The sequence below is a fragment of the Periophthalmus magnuspinnatus genome, chromosome 9, assembly GCF_009829125.3.
Source record: "Periophthalmus magnuspinnatus isolate fPerMag1 chromosome 9, fPerMag1.2.pri, whole genome shotgun sequence".
NCBI classification, from domain to species: domain Eukaryota; kingdom Metazoa; phylum Chordata; class Actinopteri; order Gobiiformes; family Gobiidae; genus Periophthalmus; species Periophthalmus magnuspinnatus.
This window is the reverse complement of record NC_047134.1, coordinates 14432883-14453176: the sequence shown is the minus strand read 5'-3', so window position 1 is coordinate 14453176 and position 20294 is coordinate 14432883. Positions and strand designations below refer to the sequence as shown.

Genomic DNA, 20294 nt, shown 5'->3' with positions numbered 1-20294 from the left:
CAACGAGCAGACAGAGGTCACATTTCTGATTTGTTGCTCCTGTGGAGGTCTCCTCATCACATATTGTTTTTGATCGGCCAACCCTGCAACCCAGTTTGGCACAAAGATGGCTGCTCATGCTGGCAATGAGCCAAGGCTGAGCAGAACAAGGATGAATTCCAATTTCAGAGTTTTCAGCCACCCACTGTGGACAATACATACAAACCTATTATTCACAGGAAATAATAATGTTATTATATAAGATGATCTGACATTGCCTTAAATACACCTGTATGCAATATTTAGGCATATATGTTACATGCTTATGGCTAACCCTTAATTTCACATAAGATAATGAACTGAAATCCAATGTAAAAAACAAAACAAAACAAACAAACAAACAAACACAAAAAAACACAAAAAACCAAAACATGACAAAACAAAAGTGACCCCAGTCAGAGACTATGAGTGATGGCATTTTGAGTCGGAGAGATTGTAATTATATGGCTTCATTTAGACATGGAAATAGTCTGGTAGTCTGTGCCTTTCTTTAACACAAAGAACATAAACATAGTTTTCTGTCAGAGAAACCACACTCAATAAACTATAATTAAAAACATCCATTCTCACCAGCAAGTATCACATCAAGTGCAAAACATTTGGTCAAATAAATTCTCAACAATGCTGTATATGTCCATTGTATTTAAAGTAAATTTAACACAACAGATGTACATTTGTTATATGCATTTATTTTTTACTTACTGATGCTACAGTTTACTACTTACTTTATCTTTATTTATTCTTATCAACTTAAAATCCAAAACAAAAATAACATGAAATATACATTAATATTAAGTAGTGGATGTTTTGAGGATTTCAGAAAAATGAATAGGAGGAGCGTAGCTGTTTATTAATGTACAGACTATAATTCCACATGTTGGTTTGCAATGAGCTGATCATTATGCAGACCTTTCACCTACTGTTGAATTACAAGTATATGTTTTAAAAAGTCTCTAAGGTTAAGTAAAAAACAATTGTTGCCAAAAGCAGTAATAAGAAGGGAAAGGCTGCTTTGTTTTTCAATATTCTCAATATTACAGCTACAACATTAAAGTACGTGTATATAAATCCATGGGGTATATCAAAGCTACTGCACTGCATTTCTATGTATATTTAATACTTTATTTTGTATATATCTATAAGCATTATTGTTTTAATGCAGTAGAGTATAGATATTTAAATGTTTCTTATTTTTGTTGCCTTTATGTGTTAACTGGGAGAAAATATAAATCATCTTATAGTTAAAGGAAAAATGAATGAAAACACAAATGAATGTTATGAATACTAAAAGAAGTACAAGTGGAACACGATGATTTTTCCCTGCAACATGTTTTACTCACAGACATGAAGGAACAGTGAGGAGACAATGGGCATATGAAATGACAAAATGCAAAATATTAATTGAAATGGAGATACACAAAACATAAAGTTAAAAAATGAATTGATTGAAAATACACACATTAGTGCGCCCCGAAACTATTTAAAGCATACACATGCAAGTGCTGTTTTTGAGGGAAGAAAATACATGTATGGTACCATTGGATTGCTATAAAATGCATGTATGACCTATAACAGCTAAGTAACTAAAAGCCTTTGTGTATAATCGTTCAGTCATATGAAAGTTTGTTTTTGCAGACCACTGTATTTACACATATATGCACAATTACTGCTCAGTTGCCACTGATAATTGACATTGAGTGCAACTTCAACTGTAGTAGCATAAATTATTAAAATATAAGTCATCAATTGAGATAATTTCATATGTAAACAAGTTTTCTTATTTTGGTAAATGAAAGTATGTGTTTACTGCTTTTTATAAATAGCCATACTTGATGTATCATGTATCCCCCCCGTTCATTCAATCTCACAAATAGCTGGCTTGAACGTATAACTGGCGCCATGTTATAAGGACTTCAGTTTGACTGACTGCATTATCGGATCTTGTATAATTTATTCTGTGTTATGAATATATTGCATATTATACAGTATATGGAAGATATCAGGAAATCATGTCAGACTTGAACTATTTTACTTGAAGCCAAATAAAAAGAGATTTATGAAAACAAAATGACAAATGTGTTTGTATGTCCCCCACAGAAATTTGGCCCATTCATTCTACATCAAGTTATAGTTATAATTGGTGGTATCACTGACTATGTGACACAAGTCTACCAGGTGTAATAATTGGCTGAATTACCACAATATTTTTGGCACATTCTTTGAGAAAAAACATTCAGAAAAACACCACACTTTAACCAAAACAGAGAGACAGTCAAGTGCCACTAAAAGGTTCAACAACAGTACACAAATATAAACAATTGCACTTTTAAACAGCCTAAATAAATTAATGCATGATACATCCCAGACAACTCAACGGTGAATTATAATATTCACTGTTATTTTGTCTAGTTCTATTTCTACAAACTCCTTTCAGTTAAAAATATTTTTTTCATTTTTTGTACAAAAGTGTGTTCATTCCAAAACTTACAAATACGATGCAGACTGGACGAGTGTGCCTTTTTTAATTTCACTGTGTTACAGTAGCTGAGGCTCTGAGTTGCTCGAAAGGTGTGACAGCCTTTCTTCTCTGACTCAAACTAGCATCCATCTCGAAAACAGAAGGATGAATAGAAATTAGGAAGAGGAATAGTCACCTACAGATCTGATCCTGTCTTCCTAAGTGTCTTTCGGGGCATTTGGGTACAGTCCAGGATGGTCATGATGCCCCCACAGTGGGCCCTCCACAAGAGCTGGGGGGTGAACTGTGACTACCAGCCGCAGCACTGCCCTTATCTGCTGGCTTCTTGTCTTTCTGTTTGAGGTGAACTTTTGCGTGTCTCTTTCTCTCATCACTTCTTGCAAACTTGCGTCCACAGAATTCACAGGAGAAGGGCTTTTCCCCTGTGTGAGTGCGGATGTGTGTGGTCAGGTGGTCACTGCGGCTGAAAGAGCGCATGCATATCCGGCACTGGAAAGGCTTGTGCCCGGTGTGGATGCGCAGGTGCCGAGTCAGCTCATCAGAACGAGAGAAGCGCCTGTCACAGTTCTCTGCGGGGCAGGCGTGGGGCCGCTCGTGGACAGGGGTCTTACTGGGGCGGTTGGGGTACTTCCGCGGCCGTATGGGTTTTAGGGTGAGAGTCTGGGGCGGTGGGTGATGCTGAGGAGGATGCTGCTGCCCACTGATGAAACCAGGGTGAATCTGTTGTTTGTCTTTGAACGCCCGGATGGTCTCTAGAGGTGTGATGGGTGGAGGATTGACTCGGATAGGGTCCATGGTCTGGAAAGGCTTGTGTTCCATGACCCCTACTTCGCCCTGGTGATGGAAAAGATTGTAGTCAGGTATCATGGAGAAAAGGCTGCCGTCCATAGAGGCTTTGGAGGTGGAATGGTAGTCGTTAGTGGGGTAGGGCAGGGCGGTGCTGGTGGCTGGACTGTGGTGGAAGGGCACCTGATCCTGGTAAAGATCACTACAGGTGGAGTAGGCAGGCAGTGGGGGACCATACACCTGCTCCATGTCTGACGTCTGGCCACCCATGCTGCCCGCGGAGGATGAGGTCTGGGTGGTGACTGTGCCGGGCGACGGAGAGACCCCCAGGATCCCCGCGCTCACCAGGCTGATAATGTTGTTGTCAGAGCACCAGCCCGAGCCGCTGATGCTGCCCGATGGAGGGGTGTCAAAGGCAAACTTCCCCAGGTAGGTCACGGTCTGCCCACTGCGGTTGCTCTGGAAGCTGGAGCCGTACTGGATTTCAGAGGATCCCTTTTCACTGCCCATGCCCAGGTCCATGATATTGTCTAAGAAAATGAACAAAAAATACCAAAATTCAATTAAAATTTTACAACATTCAAAGGTGTTAAAAAAAGGATTGAAATGTACTTTAATCCCCTTCCCTAATTAAAACATCCTGTGTTAGCTCTTTTCTGCATTTCTGTCCACACAAAAGTTCACATAAAGAAGTGTGTGCTGTCAGACCTGAAGTCAAGTGAGTGACTGTTGCCTCTGAGACAGTGGTGTGTCTCTCTCAGATCCCACAAGCTCTCATAAATCAAGACCTAAACACCCCCTTTGATCCAGTCATTGTCCCTCAGGAGCGCAGCCAAACTAAATGGAGAGATCTGATTTCTTTATTGCAACGAGGATTAGGGGGAAGACGCCACATCCATCACGCGCGACCATTTAAAACTCAATTCTGGAGCATACAATTTCAGTGAGAAAAAAGGGGTCTGTTTTTTTTTTTTTTTTTAAATGTACATGCTATATAATGACCTGAACAACAATTTTACAAACGTATTCATTCATTTTTAAGCTGTGTATTTGTACTGTTGCCAAACACACACTAGAGCAACAATTTACATATTTCAGAGATGCCTTTAAAACCTTTAAATGCAGATGTGCTTAATGTTGATGGATTTATATATTGAATGTGAGAACTAAACATGAAAGCTACGATAACGACATTTTAAAATCCCTATAAGTTTATATATAGAATCAAAGTGGAACACATTAGTAGAACAACACATTAAAAGTTATTTAGTTCTCAAAAGGAATTTATACAGGCAATAAAGACAATAAGTCATTTTGGACAATTGCCAGATGATAATATGGCTCTGGATTTTATTTTAGAATCTTTGTCTAGAAATCTCAAACAACATAAGGCTTTAACGGAAATATAGGCTGTGTGTGTTGTGAGGTGTCAGCTGTTAAAAAGAAGAATACATATAAATTTTAGACCTACATTTTTTTTTTTATTTCTCAATAGGCCTAGAAATAATTTTAATTAAGAACTTTTTTAAATCACAGATTTCAAGCTACTATTTCTCTATTTTTGAACTGTGTCCCTAAATACCAAAATTGATTTATTTTAAAGTTTCTTTTTCTGAAATATTAGCAACTTCATCCCAATAGTAATTAAATTGTTATTTAACCATTTTAATTAGAATGGCATGTTTCCTTTATTTCACGCAGGAGGCACTTTTATAACTCACTGACAAAGATGTTTTTCAAAGTGAACTCTTTTATTCTCTGACTCTTAAAAAAATGCTGTTGACTTTGAAGTGCGCTAAACCCTTGACCGTGTAGATGCTAATGATCACGCATTTATTTGGTGAAACATTGACCCATCACCTTTGAAGGTGGGATTGTATTGATTTAATGCCAATCTCCGACAATGAGCAGAAACAACGAGTCGCACAGATCATGGAAATTAGCACAAATATCCGTCCTAACACTGGACAAAAAGTACATTTAAACACAACGGGGGCCTATACATAAAAGGTACAAGGGCCCGGCGCGTAAACAGTGTCCACATTGGGAAGAAGTGCCACACACGCCCACCTGAAACTCCTCCGTGTATGACATGTTCAAATGTTGTGAATGAATGAAAATGTACAGACAAATTTAGGCTCATAGCAAATTAGGCTACTTAAAAAAATATATTGCGGGTTTTTTTTTTATTGCTTTTTTGTTTTCTAGGCTATTTGGAGTCTACGTAAATCTCCAAGAAAAGGAAAGGAGGAAAAAAGAGTGCGTCATAATGATTTTGTCAACACGGCTCACTTTGTTTATTAAAATGAGCTACATGTAGGTTACAAACATTGGCTCGGTATAATGAAATCAATTACGCGTTTCAGATGAATATGCGCCTTTTGTCCGGTTTGAAACCTTGGCAATTGAGGCTTGTCCGCGGACGTGAGGAAGCGCACAGCAAGTAATTAATTTGTAAAACAAAACTCGTTCCTTCAAAGTTTCCTAACTGTACAATGTCACATATTACTCTGAAATCAAGTGCTGTAAATGTGTGTTTGCTTCGTGCGTAATGCCACAGCGGAGCGCAAACAGGTGCTCCAGACGCCCAGACAACTGTTGCCTGCTTTACACGCGCAACACACTTTTTCACACACTTTTCCCCAACACAAAACAAGTTCATCCCGTAAAGTAAAAGCTTACCTGTGTTCATCTGTGAGTAGTGGTTTATAGATTCCGAACTGGTAAAAATATTCATAGACGTCGGGATGTCCTCCTCGGGATACAGGCTGTCAGGGATGGTGTTAATTAAACTGCTCATGGTAAGAGGGAGCTTCTCCGCTAGTTTCCCTGTCATAGCAGTTATATACAGTCCCACATTTATAGTAGGGACAACCCGCGCAAGGATCCGGCTCAAAAAAGTAAAGATGAGGATGAAGCGTAAAAGCGCAGGTACAACGCCGGCATCCAAAAGTATCCCGCGCTGGCTTGAAAGAGTCGCGACAGTCACGCCGGTGCCTCCTCTCGTGCGCGCACAAGCTGTAGTTGTTATTAAAGTGATCACAGTGGAAGCTTATGGGCTGCTTGTGGGAAGAATATGAAGTCAGTGAATCAATGAAGGAGGAGGTGGTGGTGTTGGTTGCACAAGAGCGGCTCTACTTGCTCTATTGGAGCTGGATAGGGGACTCCAGTCAGGCCGTATTAAATAGGGGGCTGGAACATTTGCGTGACGTAGATGACCATATATGGACAGAGCAGCCCGAGAGCCAGGTCCTCTGCGAGCGTCAGTTAGTTGGTGGAAACTACTGTGGAAGGTAAAAGCTCCGAGAGACAGATAGGGTTGGCTGCAAAGTTGAGACAAAAGCTGCGGTGGCATCTGATCTGGATTGTTTTCTTTTATGTTCTTGTCCTTGCGGAAAACACTGTTATCTGTGTTACTGAGAAACCATGTGGTGCACCATTTGGTGGATTATCAGGTACACTGTGAACTTTTAAGCGAGTATGTAGCAAAGATAAACGGCGCAAGCTGCTGCAATTGTCCCCAGCTTTACTTTGACTTCTTTTGGTGTAAATGTTCTTTAGATAATGTTTCAACTCCTATCAAATGTTATAAACAACTGGACACAAACTTAATGGTGTGTAAATAGTGCATGATCTGTGTAAACCCATGGAACCCAAGTTGACCGCTTTTAGTGGAAACTCCAAATAAGGCAGTGTCCGGCTCCGCCTTTTCTTCTCTGTATTTGGGCATGTGAGTTCCGGGTGAAGTAGTAGTGGAAAAGTGATCGGAAGTCATAGACGTTCATACACATGACAGTGGACAGCGTGTCATGGATCACTTTTTTTAGACAATTTACCAATACCCATTCAAAGCTATTTTTAGACGTGAAATGTCCCTCTTTGGTAACTGTCTTCTGAAATAGTCTAGTTTGACCTAGCGTGACCTAATATAGTAAAAAGAAAACATAAAACTAGAGGTAAAAAGCTGAATGAACTGTCAGTGCTTGGATACTTGAGAAATGAATAGTACCTCAATGAAGGCGAAGTGTAAACATAGTGTGTGGGAGAATAAGTCTGATTCATGCTCGGTGTTTAGGGGGCTTGCACAAATAGAGCAGCAGTGATCTTGTGTGTCTCATTACCACAGACAGGGCCAGCCTCTGTGTGTCTCTTCACTGGCAGTCACAACACAACCAGGGCCATCCCGCTCCTTCTGCACCAGCCTGAAAAAGAATGTGAAATCTGTGCTGCAGCAGTTGTACATTTCATTTCAGAGCATATTAAACACAGGTGGATAGATTACAGCACACACAGCCATTCTACTATAACCACAACAATGCTCTTACTCATTTAGAGACTTTCACATGTATTGTATTCGAGAAAAAAATGTGTATTACAAGACTTTCTATGTAAAAGTCAGGCCATGAAAACTTGATAGAACTTAAGAGTGATTGATGGTAAATGTTGGCGATTCAGTTGACCCATAAGTGCATAATATTGTGTCATCGAGCAAGACACTTAACCCACTTCACCTCCAGTGGTTGTGTTCACTAGTGCATGAATGTGTGAGTGAATGGTTTCTTGACGTAAAGCATTTTGAGTGTCAAGAGCCATATAAATTTGACTATATCTGATCTGATTTTAGATGCTTTATATGTGACACAACATATATACATGATGTGGTCACTAGATTTACACAATGGTTGGTATAACAGGTAAAAGCAGAACAAATACAGGCTCACTGATTACACATTAACTCCAAACTTTACTATTATCAACTAACTCAACTATTATTGGAGTATAGTGTTGTCAGCTGATTCTATATTTACGTTAAAGATGTTGCACATGTTCACTGGTGCATATCTGGAAACAGCTGTGCATGTGCCAGTTTAATGAATGCAAATGAGCTGCAATCACTATTTGGTGTCATTACTCTAGGGAGGCCCTGGTTTGTATGTGGTTGGAAAGTTGGAACTCACCTCTTACAGTTTTATTTCCTTGACCATGAGCATTTATCAATGGCTCGCTATCAGATCTTGTCTGTAGCGTCCAGGTGCTTTGCATATGGGAATTCCATGGAATCAGCAGCTAATTTTAAAAACTGAAGGACCACTGTGTAAATATAGTAACTTTATTTTGTGTTTGCTTATTTTACAAAAGAAAACTGAAATAAAAACAGAAAAGTCTTTACTGAAGTTGGTTGTCTCTTGTCGTTTTCTGGAGATCAGACACGGTTCCTATTTTCAAGCATCTCTACTTTTTCTTCTTGTTCATTCCTACAATGTATAATCATCCTTACACTTAATCTGTTTGTATACTGAAAGCTCATATTAATTTCATGCATAAGTTGAGTTAAAATGCCAGATCATCACTATCAGGATTACAGTTCATCAGTCAAATTAACTTCTCTCTCTTTATATTTCAATAATTGTGTCTGTAAATTATGTTTTTCAATGCAATATTCACTCATTAGCTCTAGTACACCAACTTTACGCGTGTCTTACTATTCAGGATATATACTGTATATATAGTACACTGCATTGTGGGTAACTGTCCGTCTTCTAAACAATGAGGGTGTCACTGTGGAAGACAATGAGGTGTGATGCGCATCATGAATTCTCCTGTGAAAAGTGTTGCATACAATCGCTTAGCAGCAGGGAGAAAATAAGAATGAAGACTTGCATGTAGATTACTTAGTACCGTTTAGGCAATTGATTATACAAATTCCACTTTAATTAATGTGAGTTTGAATAAATTAAGAATTATTAAACTTGTTTCTATATCATCGGGGGAGGAGAAAATATTTTTTAAAGAAATCAATATACAGCAGTGAAACTACAGCTGTCACTTTTTCCTTAATCATTATACTTCAACTCTCTCGACATTTGGAAGAAAAATAAACACGTTCACGGATGCTGAGTGGCAAACCCAGCTGTTTTGGCAGGATCGCTACCAGATATAAAGCATGCAATGTGTATTTGGATGCACAAATCTTGGCATTTCAATGATGCACTGATGGATTCAGTAGGTGGATTTGGAATAATGTGCTCTTACTTGGCATCATACTATTGTTGCCAATTGGTTAAAAAAATAAAAATTTCATGAGGCAAATGGAATGGGTAAAACAAGGTCAAGAGCAGCACTCCAAACACCAGACGGAGACTTGCAGACAGTGCTTTTGTTCACTGTTTAGTTGTTTTGTTTGTGGGCTTGATGCTTTGACTGTGAATCAGGCGAGAAAACAAAGAGGATGCCGGACAATGTGATCAATGGTCTCCCAGAGTTCATGAAGAGGCCACACAGGGGTTTACCGATGCTGGCTTAACCACCAAAGGAACAAAAACCTCTGTTACCTACTTCTGCCTGCCCCACTGATGAGACACCAAACCAGGGTCAATGCAACCACCAACTAAAGATTGATCATCCCAACATCAAAGTCCCTCATGGAAATCCAGCCTTTTACAGACATCTGGGGTATTGATACAGGGCCATCCCAGAGGAGGGTTGCTGGTTGGAAACCGATATTTCCTCCTGGGGGGTACTCTGACCCACCCGTATAAAGGCCCATAAAGTCTGGAAAGTAGGGTTGAAAAGTTTATCCAGACCATTCTCTGTAGACCTGACAGGTAGGCCTTGTATATAACAGTCCAAAGTTAAAAAAGACACAATACCAAGGACAAATAAACCACTTTAGATGTGTTTATTTCAACCATTCAGGGAAAAGAAAGGAGCATGACAGTTCAAGTTATGACAGTTCAACAGTTGGGTCAATGGAAATATGATAAACAATTACACAAACACAGTTCATTTCACCACAGACTGGGCAGTCCCTCCCCCTGCCCTGTCACTGTAGAGTATTTTGGTTCAAGTTCCACTGTGGCATCCGGCAGTGCTGCGGTCTCGGTTTCACCTCCTACTTCCTTTTTTAGGTCCTGACGTGTTTCCGCCCCTGAATTTAGAATAAACTCTTTCCACACCAAGTTGTGATATCAGGGCATCTTCCTTCTCTGTTTGGAAACTAATGAGAAATCCCCAGTGAGGTCAAAACTCCCAAATCCTACCAACCCCACGTGCTACTAAAACCTACAGACTCAGCAAAATAAACCAGAATTTCAGCAGCACTACACAAGACAAAACAACAATATTATGTGGTATATTGTAACTGCAAGCTCCAAAATCCCAAAAGTTTTTCATATAGCATTCATATTGTGTGCCTTTTTGCAAGAACAGAAGAAAAATATAGCTACTGTAAAATCATTTTTGGGATATTTAATTTCTAGGAAAACTTGTAACAGGAATACTCTAGTCTCTGTAGTTTTGAGTGAGGTATTGCAGAGTGGCCACAGGTGCTCCAAGTCCAACCCGCTTTAGGAAGGCATCAACATCCCATTTGCCTATAACAGACACAACACAAGACATTATTGTAGGAAAAGACAAATAAAAGTGTCTTTATTTTTCAAACAGTGATAGTACCGATATAGTTAGGTCAGAGTTGCAGTCTCGAGTGCATTCCCACCACAGATCTGTGCATGTTTAAGAGATATGCGGCCTAACTCAGCAGCACATGGCTCGGAGATGTGAGTCACTGAGAACAGCTCTGCTCAAAATAAAACATGTTGCGGTAATGATGGAGGTGGGAACGCAAGGACGTATTGGCAACAAGATATGATTCAATCGCCTGGACTGTTTTTTCCTCCCTCCCCTTTTAAACAAACACCAGACGGCCATCCGGCTGGTATGACAATATCACTTTTAGGGATTTTGTCAAACGCTGAATCCCTGCAGCTTCCCCTTCCCTTCTCTCCACACAAAAAAGACAAATTCACAATTATTTATCCAACAAAAAACAAACTATTTGACTTTCAAGAAGTCCTAGAGAGAAATGAGCATTTTATTTTATTTTGTTGCACAGTGGAGTAAATGGATCTAACCACAGAGTATCTTATAAAGCCAACATGTAAAACTATAGTCTAGGGAGGGCATCTGACCTAAAACCTATACCATGTAAATATAACATTACTGCGCTCAAGAAAGCCAGTAAATTGGTACAAAATAAGGAAAAAAAGGATTTGGTTTTTGAATGATAATAAAGGCATGCTTAACATTCTGCTATTTCCTTATGTGAAACAATGGCATTAACAGCTGCTCAAAGACAGTGAAGCCAGGAATTGAAGCTCTCCAAATGTGCGGGGAGAGCGGTCCTGCAGCGCGGGGAGCAACACGACTGCGTTTGACCCTCACAGCAGCAGCAGCTACACAGGTCTGAGCTCAGGCTGTTTTTACCATCAGGGAGCCACTCTGTGTCCTCCAGCTCAAACCAGGAGACCAGCACTTTCTGCACTCATCTCTCACAAGAGCTACACTCAGTTCATTTGCATTTTACTAGAACAAGGTGTATACTGCCAAAAAATGAGCACTGCAATATGTGTTTTAATGGCTATAATTTATTCACCCAAGAATGCAAACCCAAAATTATGTTACTGAGGGGCTAAAGATTACACATTTCCAGATGTTGTCATATAACTGTGGGTGAACCAAAGAAAAAATCTTGTAGCTGTGTTTAAAATAATATAAAAACAAAACCAGTGGCGTTCTATCCTTATGCAAGGCACCTCACCCACATTGCCTAGTTTGAAAGTGGTGTGTGCGTGAATGCTGGTGGTGGTCAGAGGGGACGATGTCACAGATTGGCAGCCTCGCTTCCATCAGTCTACCCAAGGGCAGTTGTAGCTACAATAGTAGTTTACCATCAGTGAGAATGAAGTGAATGAATAATGCCCGAAATTGTAAAGCGACTTTGAGTGTCCGGAAAAGCGCTATATAAAACGAATTCATTATTATTATTATTATTATATTATTATTATTATTATTATTATTATTATTATTATTATTATTTTCTCAGCCAATTGTTGTTCCCGCTCTTTCCATTACTAATATGTTGCTTTCATAAAGTTTAAAATGTAAATATATTTTTATAAACTTCACCAGCTGTTTACTGTGAAGACTGTATAAATCTGTGTATAAAGATTGCATTTGTTTGCATTCACATTTTACTGTGTTGCAAGAGACTATTCTCGCATCTTTTTGTGTCGTTGTTGTTGTAAACATTTATATTTATGAGTCAGAGTGATAAACCCTAAACATAAGGAGGATTTTTCCCTATTCATCTTTGCAGGGTAATACTATGAGTGCATCTTTAGCGTATACTTGAATGAGTGGCAGCTTATAGGGGTCGGGTCAGGTCCTGGCTCAGGTGGACAATTGGATGAATAATGACCCAGAGATGAGCAGACAGCACTGAGCTACCGGGGACAACCTGCAGGGTGCTCTCATAATCATGTAGGGGCAATAGAGTTAGGTGACCTCAGCACGAGACAGGACATGACCCCAATGACCTTTTGGCCAGAGGTGAAGTGAGAGTAATGTGCCGCCTCTGCAGAATCCCCCTCACTCCACCAGTGAAAGAGGATTTAACAGAACGCAGAAACAGGTAAGGCTAGCATCTCAAACCTCTTTTGTTTTAGGATTTCTTGTTTTTACATTATGTTTTTTTATGTTTTGTAGGTGCTTATAATCATTATATCAACAGCACCTGCACAATGTATACACTGGAAGTGGCACAAAAGTATGTGGCTTGTTTCCATGTATGCCTCAAAGACTGTATATATTTATACATGATATGCCTCAATAACACAAAGTAATTTTAGTTTTATATTACCAATTCAAACCTGAACGTCAGAACTAAACTGGAGTGACCTTTACCCTGGATAGGATATGCCACATTCTTTCTAAGCCACCATTTTGTATGGTATTACCGTTATTTTAAACAATAGTAGCAGTGTAATCTTGCTCAAAATAAGCCAAATTCCTGTTATCTGTGGTCACTTGCTGATAATCCACAAAGCCTTACAAGTGTCCCTAAAATAGTCTGTTTGTAGTACGGTGCTCTTCTGCCGTTCCCATCTACCGAACCATGGAAAGCACAGATAGTGGCAGTCAGTTCTTCCTGCCTTGCCTCTAGTTTCCACCTCCCCTTTGTCCTGGCCTGCTTTGAGGTGACACAGTCTAGCTGCGTGTAGAGGTGTGGTTGGTGCCTTTTTTAGAATAAGTAGTATTGACTGATTGATTTTGTCTTACACATTTGTGCCCAGCTCACATGGGCTTACAAGAAACTGTAAACAGTTTCACAGATGGTTACAGATACAAAAATAATCACTTTGACAAAACATGATATAGAATCATACAGGGTATAACACTTGTTGTCTCCTCTCCTAGGCTCTAGCAATGTAACAAACTAAAGCAAAAATTTCTTCATTATAAGGTCAATTTATGATTTTATAATCGGATAACCAAAATATCTCAGTGTTAGAAGACTGCAGAGCAGTAAATAAAATATTCCTCAAATCAAAATAGAGTGAACAGTAAAGAACAAAGTGAAACCTCATCCTCTACCACCCCCGGGTCCTCAGGAAGGCCTTTGAACTGGCCCACCTCCACTGCAAGGGGCATTGTGCCAATCGTCAGCAGGGCACAGAGCGACCACTGTTCTTTAGATTTACATACAGCTCAGTTTGGCACACCATCTTAAAATTAATTTAATTTCTCAATGTTGTTTTTCTGCAAAAATCAACCTTCCATTGTTTTTTTTAAGTTGGTCAGCAGTTTTTGTTATAACAAATTGAGATTACATTGCAGTCCATTTCTGTAAATATAGTTTAAATCAGAGATTTGAAAAAAAAAAATCCATTTCTTTGACAAATGGGTAATTGTTCGAACAGTCTCATCAAAAAATCTTTTTGGCGAGGCTATGCTCTGGCAGCTGGGTAAGTTCCACAAACGCAACGTTTCAATCCTCTGCTTTATGAGGTACGGGTCTGGGTAGTATTAATAACTTGTAGTTAATAATCACTTAACAGCATCTCAATTTGTCTTTTTCCCTCAGAATAAAGCATTTGCAAACAGATTGATGGATGTGAGTGCGTCAGTGTGCTCTGTATGCTGTCATGGTTTCACAGTGCAGATGCTGGTTGTGATAGGACCTGGGTCGGGGAAAGGTGTCACAGGGATTTTGGCTGCCGATCGCTCCTCACAGCCTGCTGTCATTTTAGCAGCTCACATTGTCATAAGCGTTGTCACTTCGGAGATGCAGTCCTTAAGAAATATGGCACACATTGAGGATATATTTGGTGTGTATTCTTAGAGGCTGTCACACTGCATATATACTTTACTTAAGAGGGATTATTGGCATGGCTACGGGAAATATGTGCAGCAAGGCAAAACAGTATAAATAAATGTGGTTGGAGAATGTATGCAATCATCTGATGCTCTTTTCTGTTACGCTCATAGGTAGCTGGAACCTATCCCAGTAACTATGGGCCTTAGGTGGGGTGTGTTCTGGGCAGAGGCCAGTTAGTTGTAGGGTTAATAATATACACACACACAGAGACAATCATGCATGCACAAACATTCACAAGAGGGTGAACTGCAAGTATATGATATATGCTTTTGGATGGAGGAGAACAGACACACTACCAGAATATCCAGCAACATTCTGTCATGGCAACGAGGAGATAAACATGTAGCTATTGTTTACCCAGTTGGATAATGTTAGTAAATTAGGCTGGGCAAATTTCTAATATATTAAAAAAAAACCATTGTGATCTAATTCCTATATGCCTTTTTGATAAAACTGCCACATTGTGATTCACAATTTTGGTTTTACATGCAGCTTTATATTCAAAGACACATTTTCCCACTTACTCCTCCTATTGGTCAGCCTCAGCAATGCTCTGTGTGAGTAACAGGTGGATTTAATCAATTGCAATAAAGTGTGAACTTTTAGAAGAAACAGATGGTTTTATTTTATCTTGTCGTAATCTGCATGGACTATATTTGTATTAATTGTGATGTATAGTGAGATAGCTGATAACGTTATATATTTTCTCATATCTCATATTTCACAAAATGGACATTATTTCTACAAACATTTAATTAGTTTTAGCAATCCTGTGTTTAGCAGTCTAAAGTTGTTGCTTTTTTTTAAGAATACTTTTACCTGACGAGGAAGTGTTAAAAAAGAGAGGCCAAAAAACTTAAAAATGCCACAGTGCTGCTCTGAGGCATCGACTGCTGGCTGAAACTCAGGCCCCACAGTAGCTCCCGAATGGTGGCTGTGTGACTCCACGCTGCTCTGATTAATGGTAGAGGCTGTGGGTGGGTGGTAGACATGGATCTGCCCATTACCACACTGCAACATTGCAAATGGCTTCAATTACTGTGGAGTGTGCTGAGCTGGCAGTAGGGGCTCCAGGAGGCAAGATGAGCAACGTGCAGCGGCAGCTAACTCCACTGTGATCCATTCATTCGCACAACGTGATCATCACTGAGTGTACTTCTACTATTGTGTAATTTACCAGCAAAAACAGCCAGACGGATTTGTTCAATTTTTCATTTTTAAAAACTCCAACTGTTCTTGTGGTGTTTGCTGGGTGTGTTTGGATGAACTGGGGGTCAGAGGGTTGTGTATGCGCATGTGTGTGTAGGCTGCTGTAACACTAACATGCCCCCGATTGTAACACTGTTTCCTCCACAAACTGACTTGCCGGGACTAAACAGTAGCAGCACATATTGAGGGCTTGCCAAGTGGCTGACAAGTATCATGAGGGTCTGCATGCCCACGCCTGCCCCACACCCGCCCACCCCCACCCACCCTGGCACTGGGGCAGGCACAGTCAGGGACAGCCACAGAGACGGGATTCCCTCTTCTGATCACGCCCCTATGGTAATATTAATGTCTGTAACGTTACTGGCACTAAGGGATGCTCGGATTTTTGAATATTGTGTCATCTGTAGACATGAAACGATATTGAAATTTTGTGTTAAGGCTATCATGGCCAATACTTTGCGATTAAAGATAAAACCAATAATATGCATCATGTACTTAAGTAAAAAAATAAGTGAAGAATTTCTTATTATGAATAGGCTCTGTGTTTAAACATCATGAACACGTTGAACACTTTGTTAGTGACAAATAATAAATATCTTTCGCTTATTAGTGCAGTTAATAAATGAAAGTTTATCTCGTCACATAGTTGTTGTGCTAAGAGACATCATATTAAGTTTAGCAAAGTAAAATAGTTTGAAAAGATAAAATAACCAATGTTGGTGAATGGAGGAGTGGAAACGCTATAGGAGCAGATTTTGTTGAATAAACAGCTAGGACAGCATTGCGGCAGTGGTCAAATCTGTTCAGCTTTCAGGCAGGGCCAAAGATGAAAAGAAAAAGGGCTCTGAAATTCGTGATAAAATTGAGTCGATGACTGTGTTAGTGGAAGTGGAAAAGGATCATTAGGAGACTCCCACCCACAACTAAATGCTTCCCCTTCACAAATCACATCAATGAATGTCATGGGCTATGAGAAATGCTCTGTGTGTCACACCACATGGAGGCAGGACAGACGTTAATAAGTGAACATACTTAACGGAGGAGGTGGGGAGACAGGGATTCCCTTCGATTCCTCTTTCGTTGTTTGTGTGGGGAAACCGTGCTGTCGGCCAAGAGAAGGCCAAAAATAATGTAGCAGGTACAGCGTGGAACATAGCTCCAAATAATGACTGTAAAATGTCCTACTGGTCTGCGCATTAACTGTGAGGAGACATAATTGTTCAGTTGGTCTGCTGATGTTGTGTATGTTTATCTGTTGGGCAATCATCAAGGCCAGCTATTCCCATCAAACGAAACATTTCATTATCTGAGGCTGGATGAGCTAATTTCATAGAGAAGAAAGGAAGTGCTACATCTGGAGGTGAACTCATCATGTTGATTGAGGATGGGTGGACCCACTCAATTCAAAGGCAGAAAGAAATGGGGTGAATATTACAACTCGGAACAAAAACCCAATTCTGGAAAATGTAAATAAAAAGAGTGAGCAATTTTTCCTCTATTTCAAGAGTTTATTCACTATAAAATTTCAACTATAAACAAAAGTATGTTTCTTCTGTCAAAATGACTGTTTATAATAAAATGCAAAATATTGTTTTATTATTATATTGTTTATGCCTGAATAAAATATAAGCATTTTCAGAATTAGGTTAGTAAAAAGAAGCACCCGCTCTTGCATGTTAAGCTCTCAACAACACTAAAAGCTAAATGAGTTTTGACTTGGAGAGAAGCAAAACAATGAATGAAATGAAAGTTTCCAAATGTGAGTTCGAGAGAACAGCTCCAAAGTGCACCTTTCTGACATTTCACTTTTTTGCAGTTTTTTGACATCAAACTGAGTTTAGCCTAATGTGCTGCGATTGTTTGCTGACATAGCTGTCAAAACTTCAAACAGCGCAGACTGGCAGCTCCCCTCACTGGCGTCCACAGTGCTTCAAGTCTCAAACCTCCTTTTCCTCCTTTTCAAATCAGCGCCCGTGACCCGACTAGAACCGACAGACTGACACGCCTCCTGTGGGGTACTGTACCAAGGAGTAGAGCCCACATTTCAGAAACTGTTCTTCAGGGGGTAGGAGAAGTCAGGAAGTACAAACAAAACAATAACAAACAATGTCTTCAGAGAGACGCTCTATGGATAGTGTATAATGCTATCAGTCATTTAAATTAAATATGCACATTATTGACACAGTTGACAGGGATTTCAACTTAGGCAGAGGATAAGAAGACAGGGGTGAGACAGACTTGTGCAGGTGTGCGTGGGAGCCAACAATACCACAGCAGGCCTCCTTGCTAACCTCATTAACATGTCCCTTGTTAAGTTCAACCACTTGGAGGAAATTGTCCTCTTAAAGCAGCTCAAAATGCTTTGGTTAAATGTTTATAATTATTTGCAAATTATGTCAAATAGCCATTGTTGATCATAACCGGAAAAACCAGGGCAATGCGTTGGTGTATGGTATTCACAAATGCATTATATAACACACAAATCTTATATTGAATGAACCAAATATGGTGGGTTAATGATATAAGCTGTTTAAAAATAAAATGTCATTGAGATGTGATATAGTGACACTAAGACGAGACAACAGACATAAATAGAAAGCTTAAAACCACAAATGCTTCATAAAAGTACAAAAGCTTTTAGTGCTGATTCAACACAAAATTAGTGGGAGTTGTCAGTGTGGAATTTGACTTCCTCTGTGTTTCTCACGTTCTAGGAAACTTTCTGGGACTCTCACTGCCAAGATACAGTCACTTATTATGATGCCATTCTATTTGTCTTATGTAATACTCATTTGATAACTTTATTTTGGTATTTGCTAATTGTAACTGGAAACTTCTATCAATATTCTAATAAAGTTAAACAATACAGATAATTGCCATATTAATGTAAAGTTGATGGTAAATTTCATGGTGGATACACACTGAATATAATGTCTACAAATAGCCCTAGACTTATTGACTCAAACCTGACACTACTGAAACCAAAATATTGATTTTAGGGATTATTTCAACTTTCAATTTTCATATCATTTTTGGTGTCATATGGTTTTGAAATGTAACAGTTTTTTTAAAGGTACAAACCTAACAAATAATAATAACGTGGCTAAGAATGTGTGAGGATGTGAGGATAAACAACAAGTAGTAAGATGTCCTTTCAATGTCAGAAAGACAGGGAGTCAGATCATTAAGAAATTATTGTAAGACAAAAACAATGGTGTAAAGTCAAGGTGCCAGAGTACAGGCTGTTTACCACGGTAAGACTTTTCCTCCTCAGTCAGTGTCACTTGGGCGTCTGCCGGCTGCTCAAACAACATGAACTGGTAACGGTGAAAGCCAGATTTGCTTGGCGGTGTCGGTGGGCGATAATCTGCATGGTACAAGACATAGACGTTAATGATAAAAGCTGAAAAGGTGAGGTGAAGATAAATATATACAGTGCAATTCTCACCATCTCAACCAATCAGAAAATATAACAAACACTATTTTTATTCATGCAAATTTGATGTGAATCATTTCAAAATTAGTGGGCCACTACATTAAAAACAAAAGGAATAGGTGTATAAGGATAAACTTGCCAGCCAGTGTAGTGCCTTTTATTTCCCCTTTTCTCAGTGAAGTGCCCTGCAGTATAAGAAAAAAACACATAGGTCAGTGACGTACGGTACATTTGAAGTTTGAGAACTGCGAGCATACTTTACTAATTTATATATTTAGATTACAGTTCAAGGTGCTCTTATTACTAATTAAAAGATACAAATTTACTTCAATATGGTTCATGAACTGACTAGGGTTTTATTATTAGCAACTAGCAAGTATAGTTCTAAAATTTAATTTAACAGATAAAGATGATTGCATAAAAAGTGTCCCATATTACTAATAACCTCTTGTTGCCTAGAAACTCTCGTCACCAAGATAAAGAATAATTTTTTCTCCATAAGCTTCTTCCACAGTGATAGTAAGGTTAAACTCCCTCACCCCCAGAAGCTCTGTAAATTGTACACAGAGATGTTTGTTTAATAGACTTGGCTGCTCGCTGCAACATGCTGTATCTTTGAGTGGGAGGAAAACCACTAAATATGTTGTCTGTGAAATGGCCCAAAACCCACTTGAGGTAAGCGTGGAAGTCCCCCATCACAAGCATCAAGTACACCTCTGTCTGCAGGCCTATGGAGGTTTCTGCACGCACAAGCGCCACCCACAGGCAGACAGAGAAACTACAGCTCACAAAGGGCCAGTTCTTAAACTTTTGTCTTTCAAAAAAGACTGAACAGTTATGATTCATGGTGTTAACAAGAATCTATAACCACACACTATCGACTATTCAGGATTTCTAGCACTTCTCCTGTTCTGGATATAGATTTTTGTGATGAAAATACCAGTACTAAGTGTTATAATGTACCCATAAAACAATGGTACAAATGTTCATTAAACATTTTAAGGTGTATTACTGGCATATTCCATGTAATCTTTACTTTGTGTTTGGAGACAATTGTGACAATGACTTACAAAATACTTAAGCTATAGCCAAAATAAAATGTTCAATACTTATAAATATTAACACATGCA

The 20294-nt window shown here is 39.2% G+C and overlaps 2 protein-coding genes across 3 annotated transcripts in view; both read right to left on the bottom strand.

The window, feature by feature from the left end:
* Window positions 1-420: 420 nt before the first annotated feature.
* Window positions 421-6632, bottom strand: egr3 (early growth response 3). The gene is made up of 2 exons (XM_033972266.2): window positions 5987-6632; window positions 421-3834 (listed from the first exon to the last, which is right to left on the bottom strand). The coding sequence occupies exons 1-2, from the start codon at window positions 6138-6140 to the stop codon at window positions 2756-2758; spliced, it is 1233 nt and encodes a 410-aa protein (XP_033828157.1). The 5' UTR covers window positions 6141-6632; the 3' UTR covers window positions 421-2755.
* A 2582-nt stretch (window positions 6633-9214) lies between these two features.
* LOC117376102 (phosphatidylethanolamine-binding protein 4) overlaps window positions 9215-20294 on the bottom strand; it is a 42267-nt gene continuing 31187 nt past the window's right edge. Inside the window, exons 5-7 of one of the 2 annotated variants that reach the window (XM_055224208.1) lie at window positions 19304-19349; window positions 18979-19095; window positions 9215-10677 (exon numbers count right to left, since the gene is read on the bottom strand). In XM_055224208.1, the coding sequence (XP_055080183.1) occupies window positions 10586-10677; window positions 18979-19095; window positions 19304-19349 (255 nt within the window). In that variant the 3' untranslated portion in view covers window positions 9215-10585. Of the gene's footprint in view, window positions 10678-18978; window positions 19103-19303; window positions 19350-20294 lie in introns of both variants that reach the window. The other variant, XM_055224209.1, reaches the window with a different exon arrangement.